This window comes from Crocuta crocuta, unplaced genomic scaffold, assembly GCF_008692635.1.
Source record: "Crocuta crocuta isolate KB4526 unplaced genomic scaffold, BGI_CrCroc_1.0 scaffold143, whole genome shotgun sequence".
Taxonomy (NCBI): Eukaryota; Metazoa; Chordata; class Mammalia; order Carnivora; family Hyaenidae; genus Crocuta; species Crocuta crocuta.
Genome location: NW_027529175.1, coordinates 8,512,530 through 8,522,494, shown reverse-complemented (window position 1 = coordinate 8,522,494; position 9,965 = coordinate 8,512,530). Strand labels below are relative to the sequence as shown.

Sequence of the window (9,965 nt, the reverse complement as noted above, 5' to 3'; positions counted from 1 at the left end):
ACAGAGCTGCCCCCCCCCCCCCGCAGGGCTGGAGGACCGACGTGCACTTCTCCGCCCCCCAGCAGCTGTGTGACCTTCAGTGCGGTGAGTGCCGGAGCTGGGCCTCGGGCCACGGGGGTGTGGGGGGGGTGGACACTCACGGGCAGCAGGAGGCCAGGGCTGGGCCCCAACCTCAGCTCAGAGCTGGGCCCTGTCTCTCACTCTCAGGGTGGGGTGGGGGGCACCAGTGGGGGACAGAGGCGCCACCTGCCTTGGAGTCAGGCCAGGCTTCTGAGCCAGGGCGAAGGCCGGCCGGACAGGCGTAGGCGCCCGGCCCGCCCCTGCGCTCTGCCCTTGGGCCCCCGCGGAGCTGCGTCCTCCCCTCTGCGTGTCCACCGCCGCTGGCCAGGGCTCCGGTTCCAACCGTCGGAGAACCCGGGGCACCGTCACCCGCCTTCACCCACCCAGCCCGCTTAGGCGCAGACCCCCGGGATCTCGGGCTTAGCAGGAAGCAGAGGAACCGCGTGGGCCCTGGGTGTGGCCCAGGCGGGCGGCCCTGCCTGCGGGGCATGAGAAGGGCGCCGGGTGCCTGTGCCGCAACCCTCCTGGCTGCTGAGCGGAGAGCAGACGGTGGGGGCCCTGGAAGCAGAGGGAGGTGGGGAGGGCGGNCAACCCTCCTGGCTGCTGAGCGGAGAGCAGACGGTGGGGGCCCTGGAAGCAGAGGGAGGTGGGGGGGGCGGGCGGGCACCCGGGCACCCGGGCGGCTGGCACCCTTCGCAAAGCTGGTGGCCTGGCCCTGTATCCCCAACCCCTCCCAGCCCCCAGAGGAGCTTTGCAGCCGAGTCTGGGTCCCCGTTCCTCAACAAAGACCCCCTCCAACAGCTCACAGGCCGGAGGGGTGATGGTCACCCTGAGGGTCTGTGTCTGGAGCAGGGCTCCACCACCTGCCTGCCAGGTGCCCGGGGGCCCGTGAGCAGAGAGCCTGGGCTGCTTTGGGGTCTAGGTGGACTGCCCCCGGAGACAGGACATGTGCCTGCTGCCAGCCGCTGGCTCTCCCGGACAGGCAGCCTGGAAGGGCCTGGAAGGGCCTGGAAGGGCCTGGCCGGTGAGCCTGGAGCGTTTAGAGCCTGTGGCCCCATTTTCTTCCTCCTGCCACACAGCTGGGGGTGAGCTGGGTGAGGCATTGTGCAGACTGAGCCAGCACCCCACTCCTCTCTTTCCAGCTGCCACCCAGGGGACAGCAGACTGAGGCCAGGAGCTTCATGGAGCACAAGCCAGTGCCCTGGGGTGCGGAGGAGGCCAGCTCACTCCTGGGCCCCTGAACCTCTGGCAGCAAAAGCCAGGCCCTCAGAACTCGGAGGTGGCTCGGCTGGACCCTGGCTGTGGGGCCGGCCGCCTTCCGCCTCCCCGGCCGCCCGCGGCTCCCTGGGGACCCTCAAGCTGGCTGGGAGCTTTGGGTCAGATGAAGGACCTTCCGCCCCTTCCTGAACCCCCTTGCTGGAGGCCTCCGGAAGGGCTGGAGGGCTGCCTCTCTCCCGGATGGCCTGGCCTCTGACCTGTCCGCTCTCAGCTTGGTGCGTGCTCCCCCTGGACAGCCCCATGGTCAAGGCCACCATCCCTGGCCCCCGCGTGATGGGCCCGGAGAGCAGCGTGTGACCCCCGCTTGCTGCAGCTGACCAGGCTGTTGGCTCAGGCCCACCCCCAGCTCCTGCGCAGAGGGCTCCCACACGACTGTCCACACGCTGGGTGGCCCCCACTGCCCAGGCTGGGCCTCCCCCGGCCCCCTGCATCCCCTCCCAGAGCTCAGGTCACCTCCTGCAGCCCAGCCAGTCCAGCGAAAGACGGTCACTTCTTGTGGCCTCAGGGGCCACCCACCGGGATGTGAAGTGTCATTCTCATCGAGGGCCACCATGTGCCATCTGTGCTCAAGGACCACGGAAGGACCCTGAGCCCTGCAGCTTGATTTCCACACCCCGGGCCGGGCCGCAGCCCCGCACCTGGTGTCCGGCTCCATGTCCACCTGACCACAATGCCCCTGCGACAGGCACCCCACGCCTGGCCCCCACTGTGCCGCCATGTTCAAATGCACGACCCCCTCCCGAGCAGGGCCCTGCCCCCCCATTCCCGCCTTGATGGGGGCTGCTGCCGGCAGCAGACTGGGGGGCGGAAAACCCAGTAAACACTTGCCCACCTAGCTCGCCTCTGCCCTTGAGGACAGACGTGGGGTCTGCAGGGTGAGGTAACCCCCTGGGGCACGTGGGGTGGGGGAGGGTTATGGCACACACGTGTACCTGTCACAATGGGGCCGGAGGCGAGGGCCGAACCACGGGCCTCAGACAGAGCCTGCTGCCCGCCCCCTGCCCCGGCCCCCCACCACGCATGAGCCCCCAGGCTGTCCCCCGAGGACACCCCACGGGCTGAGGATGCCGACACCCAGCGGGGCCACGGGTGGCAGGGCGAGTGGGAGAAGGGGGGTGTCCAGGTCATGCACCCCTGCTGGCGCCCCCGGATTGGAGGGGCGGAGCAAGGGCCACCCACCCGGAAACCCCCCTCCGGCGTCCGGTCCTGTCCGGTAAAGGGGCTTCGAAAGGTCGGGTCAAACCCGGAGCTGAAAGGATGGGACGCTGCAGGATGGGGGGCAGAGAGGCCTCACCCCCAGGCCCCAGGCTGCCCACTCCTAGCCCAGGTCAGGGTTTCGGGGCGCTGCGCTCACCACGTGCTGCCCTTGCCCGGCTCTCAGAGGCCCGGGGTCCTGTGGAGGCCCTTGTCTGCCCGCGGTGCGCGCACCCCGCCAGGGCACAGGGCAGGGAGGGGGCCAGAATTCTGGCTACGGCTGTGCTGCCCCTGCCCTGGGTTCTGGTCCTTCATGCAGGAGCCCCTGGCCATGCGGAGACCCTGACTCTGACCCGCGGCTGCCCCCGGAAACCCTTGCCTGCCTGGGGGAGGAGCAGGGCGGGTGGGCGCACACCGGAGGCTCCTTCAAGACTTGCTGCAGCCTGGCCTTCACAGGTGGGGGAAACTGAGGCCCAAACAGAGACTATGACTGCGTTCCTGTTAAGGACATTCGGGGCTGTAAGGAATGGGGCGAGGAGGGGCCTGCTCGGCCACAGCTTCCACGTGTGTGCTGTCACCAAGCGCAGTGGCGCTCGGAGATCCAACCTCCGAGCCACGATCTTAGACCACACGCAGCACCCCCTGACCTGCAGGCCCCCTAGACCAGTGACACCCTCCCCCCCCCAGCCAGAAATACCGTCCCCACCGCAGGCCACTCCTGCCCAGGAGGAAAATGCTGAGGAGCGAGGAGCGCACCCGTGTCGGCGCTCGCACTTGAACCACGGGGAGCCTTTGGGACATCTTGTGCCTCGTTCACTCATCCGCTTCTCAACAGGTGCCGAGTACTCACGGGGTGCCGCCCTGACCGGCGTCAGGCAGGAACACTGACACAGACCCCCGCCCTGCAGCTGGGGGCCCAGCCTGGGTCTGCCCCGGACTGAGGGGCTCGTTGGGTCCGGAGTCTCAGCCCTGAAGCCCAGGCGAACGGGGACCATCGGTCGCCCTGCCAGGAACTGAGTTTTGCGTGGGAGAGACAGACCACGAAATACATAAATTACACGGGCGGCCCTGAGCCAGGCTGGGGCTGGGGAGGAGGCGGGGAAAGCAGACAGGAAGTGTGGCAGAGGGCGCCACGTGCCGTCGGATGGTCCCGGTGGCGTGCGAGCTGGGACCGCCGAGGCGAAGGGTCATGGGCTGCCTGTTCTAACAGGATCTGGCAGGTGACAGGTGGGGCCTGACAGGCAGGTGGGGTCCTAGGGTGTCGGGCACGGGCACCATGGGCATGAACAAAATGACCAACGTTTGGGCCTCAGTGACTGGAGGCAGAGCCCCGCGGGCTGAAGAGCGGACGCAGCGGCTACACTCAGTGCTTGGACGTGGCGAGTTGGAGCTGCCTGTTGATTTCCCAGCACTTCTGTAGCGCCTGCTGCGCGCCCACTCCCGCAGCGAGCGCCCCACACAGGTCCCTGCCTGAGGCGGAGAGCAAGGCGAGAGCAAAACAAAGATACATTATGTGGGCTGTGATCAGGGCGCTCAGAAACAAAAGGCTCATCCAGATAAGGGAAGGACTGGTCCTGCGGGCAGGGTGGGCGGCGGGCGGGCGGCGCGTCACAGGAAGGAGATGAGGGAGTGAGAGTACAGGTACCCGTGGGACCAGCAACGCAGAACCGTCTCCTGCCAGGCCTGTGAGTCCTCTCCGCAGAGGCTGGGAGACTCAAACAGCTTTGCTATTGAATAAGTTAAGAGACTGCAAGGCGGAAACCTCACCGTCCACGTGAGCCAGGCAGGTACAGCCCCTTCCATGCCTGATCTCGAGAAATGATAACCTGTCCCAAGAGCACCTAACATAAATAAAGTAGGACCCCAGCTCTCTTTGGAATATCTTTTTTTTTTTTTAACATTTACTTATTTTTGACGGAGAGAGCATGAGCAGGGGAGGGGCAGAGAGAGGGAGACGGAGGATCCAAAGCAGGCTCTGCTCTGAGAATGGATACAGGGCTTGAACTTACAAACCGTGAGATCATGCCCTGACCTGAAGTCAGATGCCTAACTGACTGAGCCACCCAAGCGGCCCTGCATCGAATATCTTACTCCATCCTTTGATTTTCCACCTCTTTGTGTCCTTTTATCTTAAGTGAGTCTCTTGTCACAGCATGTAGCAGATGGAACATGCTGTTTGATGCACTCTGCCAATCCCTGCCTTTTAATTGGAGAGTTTAAGCCATTTACATGTTTTTAAACATTTTTTATTTATTTTTGAGAGACAGAGTGAGACAGAGCATGAACTGGGGAGGGGCATACAAAGAAGGAGACACAGAATCCAAAACAGGCTCCAGGCTTTGAGCAAGCGTTCAGCACAGAGCCCGACACGGGGCTCGAACCCACGAACTGTGAAATCATGACCTGAGCTGAAGTCGGTCGCTCAACTGACTGAGCCCCCCAGGCGCCCCTGAGCCATTTACATTTAAAGAGATTCCTGAAAAGAAAGGATTTACTTCTACCAGTTAGTCCTTTGTTTTCTGTGTGTCTTTTAAAAAATTTTTTAAAATGTTTTATATATTTCTGAGAGAGAGAGAGAGAGAGAGAGACAGTGTGACCAGGGGAGGGTCAGAGAGAGGGAGACACAGAATCTGAAGCAGCTCCAGGCTCCGAGCTGTCAGCACAGAGCCCGACGCGGGGCTCGAACCCACGAACCGTGAGATCATGACCTGAGCCGAAGTCGGACGATTAACGAACTGAGCCCCCAGGCGCCCCTGGTTTCTGTGTGCCTTATATGGTTTTTCTTCTCATTTCCTCCGCTACTGCCTTTTTTGGTATTTGGTTGATTTTTGTGTGGTACCATTTTTATTTCCTTCTCCTTTCATTTTCTGTATATTCTTTTCAGTATTTTCTCAGCGGTTTCCTTGAAAGTTACAATTGAAATCTTAAAATTATAACACCAGAGTTTGAAGAATAGTAATGGAGTCTTGATAGTGTACGAACACTCAGCTCCTATGCTTCCTCCCTCACCCGCTGTTTTCACAGACAGTGTGCCATCGACAGCTTTATAATGGTTGCTTCGTGCATTTGCCATTTAAATCATATGGGGGAGGGGCGCCTGGGTGGCTTAGTCGGTTAAGCGTCCGACTTTCGCTTGGGTCACGATCTCGCGGTTCGTGGGTTCGAGCCCCGCGTCGGGCTCTGTGCTGACTGCCAGCTCAGAGCCTGGAGCCTGTTTCAGTCTGTGACTCCCTCTCTCTCTGACCCTCCCCTGCTCACGCTGTCTCTCTCTCTCCTAGAAATAAAAAAATAAATAAAAATAATAAAAACATTTAAATCATATGGGGGAAAAGAGGAGTTAAAACCAAAACTGCAGGAATGCCGACTCGCGCTTTCCTGTGGAGTCGCCTGCCCCGTGCTTCCTCGTGCAGCTCTGGTCCCCGTTATTGCCCTTCCACTGCGCCCTGTAGCGCTCTGTAAAGCAGGCCTCCCCGCGATGAACTCCTCTGGATCTTGTTTATCGGGAAATATCTCACTTTCCCCTTTGTTTTTGGAAGGTAGCTTTTCTGGATACAGAATTCTTGGTTGACTGGGTTTTGTCTGTATCTTTCATGACTTTAAGTGTGTCACCCTTCTGGTCCCCGAGTCTCCTAATGAGAAACCTGCGGAAGCCTTACCACGGAGCTCTTGTATGGGACACGTCAGTACCCCTCTCTCTGCTGTAAAGATTCTCTCTGACCTTGGCCCTTGATAGACTGATTAGAACGTGTCCACGTGAGGACCTCTCTGACTTTGTCCTGCTTGGAAATTGCTGAGACTCCTGGACATACAGATTCATATCGTTCATCCCATTTGGGGAGTTTGGGGCCATTATTCCTTCAAATATTTTTACGCCCCTTCCTCTCTCTTCTCCTTCTGGGATGCCCGTGGGGTGCACACTCGTAGTCCCAATGGTGTTCCCCAGCTCTCCCTTGCCCTTCCGTGTTTCTTCATTCTTTGTATTTCTGCTCCTCAAACTGGGTGATTTCAGTGGCTTCATCTTCCAGTTTGCTGACCCTTCCTCTAGCACGCTCAAGTGTGCTGTAGAATCTCCCTGATGAATTCTTCATTTCGGCCAATGTGCTTTCCAGCTCCAGATTTTCTGTTTGGTTCCTTTTCACAATTCCTGTGTCTTTACTGGCATTTCCTCTTTGTTTGTACCTTGTTCCCCTGATTTCCTTTAACTTGTTACACAAATTAAAGACGTTGACTTAACATCTGTGTCCATTAAATTCCATTGTGTGAATGTCTTCAGAACTGGTTTCTGTATAATTCTCTTTTTCCCCTAAAAATGGGCTATATTTCCTATTTCTTGGAATACTTTGTACTTTTTTGTTGAAGACTGAACATTCGGAGGGTAATGTAACTCTGCAGATCACATTCTCCTGGGGCACCTGGTGGGCTCAGTCAGTGGAGAACATGATTCTTGATCTAAGGGTTGTGAGTTCAAGTCCCACGTTGGGTACAGAGATTACTTAAAAATAAAAAAAATCTTAAAAAAAAAAAAGACCACACTCTCCTGTTCATGAATTGTTGACTTTTGCTTATTGAAGGCTAATCTTTCATTTGTTTCATGACTTTTCCAAACTATTTCTACAGAGTCTTCATTTCTTGTTACATGTGGCCACTGAACATCTGGTTCTATTATTTCTGTGATCATTCAGTGACATAATAGATATTCCCTTAAATGTAAATATGTATTTCCTCCAGTAGATGCCACAATTAGGAACAAAACAAAAAGCAAAACCGAGCAAACTACACTCAAAACTAGTAGGAAAAAGGAAATAATAAAGATTAGTGTGGAAATAAGTGACATGGAGAATACAAAAATAGAGAAAATTGATGAAATCAAAAGCTAGTTCATTAAAAATATCAACAGAATTAACACACCTTTATTTAGTTAGGTTGACTAAGAAAAAAGAGAGAAGACTCAAAATACTAAAATCACAAATCAAGTGAGGATATTACTATTAATTTTACAGAAATAAAAAAGATTATAAGAGCATGCTATAAGCAATTGTATAGCAACAAATAGGGTAATGCAATGGACAAATTCCTAGAAGCAAACAAGCTATCAAAACTGAGTCAAGAAGAAATAGAAAATCTGAATAGACAAAACACAAGAGATTGAATCAGTTATGGAAAACCTCCAAAAAAAGAAAAGCCCAGGATTAGCAGGCTTCGCTGGTGAATTCAATTAAACATTTTCAGAAGAATTAACTTCCCAAACTCTTTCAAAAAATAGAAGGAGGAACATTCCTAACTCATTACCAATTCCAAAGCCAGAAAGACACTAGAAGAAAACTACAGTTCAGGGGCACCTGGGGGACGCGGTCGATTAAACATCCGACTCTTATTTTGCCTCAGCTCATGATCTCAGGGTCATGAGATCAAGCCCTGCACTGGGTTCCACAGTGAACGTGGAGCCTGGTTGGAATCCTCTCTCTCTCTCTCTCTCTCCCTCCCTCCCCCTTGCACTCTCTCTCTCAAGATAAATAAAGTTAAAAAAAAGAAAAGAAAAGAAAACTACAGTTCAATACCCTTATGAGTATAGGTGTCGAAATCCTCAACAAAATATCAGCAAACTGAATTCAAGGAAAGAATTGAAAGGATTACTCACCGTGACCAATCGGGGTTTACTCCGGGGACACAAGGGTGAGTCAACGTCCAGAAATCGATCAAAGTGATAGATCACATTTATAGAATGAAGGAGAAAACACACCCGTGATCATCTCAACTGGTGCAGAAGAAGCATTTAGGAAAATCCGACCCTCTTTCATGATAAAAAGCACTCAAAAAACGAGGAATAGACAGGGACTTCCTTGACATGATAAAGGTCACATATGACAAGCTCACAGCCAACATCACACTCAATGGTGAAGGACTGAAAACTTTCCTCAGCAACAAGACGAAGAGGCTCAGTCTCAGCAGTCGACACATCACAGAAAGTTCTAGCCAGAGCAACTCAGAAAGAGATAGAACAGCCATAGAAATTGGAGAAGNAACATTAAAAAAAAAAAAAGAAATTGGAGAAGAACTAAATGATCTCTATTTGCAGATGACATGATCTGATATGTAGAAAACCCTAAAGATTCCCCCTGAAGACACTTTTAGGACTAACAACTGAATTCAGCAAAGTCGCAGGACACAAAACCAACACACTCAAGTCAGGTGCATTTTGGGGCGCCTGGGCGGCCCAGTCGTTTGAGCGTCCGACTTCGGCTCAGGTCATGATCTCACGGTTCACGGGTTCAAGCCCCACAGTGAGCTCCCTGCTTTCTGCACTGAGCCTGCTTCAGATCCAGTCCCTCTCTTTCTCCCTGCCCCCCCCCCAATCTCTCTCTCTCAAAACCAAACACTTTTTTAGAAAAGTCTGTTGGATCTATATGCACTAGCAAAGAACAATTGCAAAAGGAAATTAAGGAATCAATTCCATCTGCCATAGCATCAGGAAAGAATACTTAGAAATAACTTTAACCAGGGGCGCCTGGGTGGCCTAGTCGGTTAAGCGTCAGACTTTCGCTTAGGTCATGATCTTGCGGTTCGTGGGTTCGGGCCCCGCGTTGGGCTCTGTGCTGACTGCCAGCTCAGAGCCTGGAGCCTGTTTCAGAGTCTGTGACTCCCTCTCTCTCTGACCTTCCCCTGCTCACGCTGTCTCTCTCTCTCTCTCTCTCTCCTAGAAATAAATAAAACATAAAAAAAAAAAGAAAAAAGAAATAACTTTAACCAAGGGGGTGGGAGCCCCCTACAAAGAAAACTGCAAACGCCTCTGAAGGTGTCTCCGTGGAAAGGTGGCCGTGTTCGTGGACTGGAAGTTCTCGCGCTGCTAAGATGTCAGCCCTGCCCTGTGTGACCTACAGATGCGAAGTGTCTTCCATGATGTTTTGAAGAAGTAGAAAAATCTATCTTCAAATCCATTTGGAGGGGCACCTGGCTGGTGCGGTTGGTAGAGACCGTGACTCTTGGTCTCAGGGCTGTGAGTTCAAGCCCCACGCCGGGTGCAGAGATTACGTAAATACAATAAATCTTTTTAAGACATGATAATAATAAATACAATCCATATGGAATTACAAGGGACCTGAGTAGACCAAACACATGCTGAAGAACAAAGTTGGTCTCACACTTCCCGATTCCAAACCCTACACGAGGCTGCGGGAACGGGGCTGTGCCGCTGGCCCACACGCCGACCGGGCAGAGGGAGGGTCAGGCTTAGGTCGCAACCCGCCGACTCCCCGCAGCGGGCGCGTCTCCTGTCCCGTAATAGTCAGAAGTGGCGGTTTGCACCTGCTCCGTGTGTTTTCATTTCTAATGTAGCGATAAAATAATACAATCCTTAAATAAAGACATAAACTCTCGTAAATGTGGTCGATTGATTTTTGACACGTGAAAAGGCCATTTCAATGGAGAAAGGACAG

General features: G+C 54.4%; 1 protein-coding gene across 1 annotated transcript in view; it reads left to right on the top strand.

Annotated features, from left to right (window-relative positions):
• The window catches only part of IL17REL (interleukin 17 receptor E like), a 25,626-nt gene extending 23,462 nt beyond the window's left edge, over positions 1 to 2,164 (top strand). The window contains exons 15-16 of the mRNA XM_077757873.1: positions 27 to 84; positions 1,203 to 2,164. Coding sequence (XP_077613999.1) covers positions 27 to 84; positions 1,203 to 1,228 — 84 coding nt within the window. The 3' untranslated portion in view covers positions 1,229 to 2,164. The remainder of the gene's footprint in view (positions 1 to 26; positions 85 to 1,202) is intronic.
• The last annotated feature ends 7,801 nt before the right edge of the window (positions 2,165 to 9,965 follow it).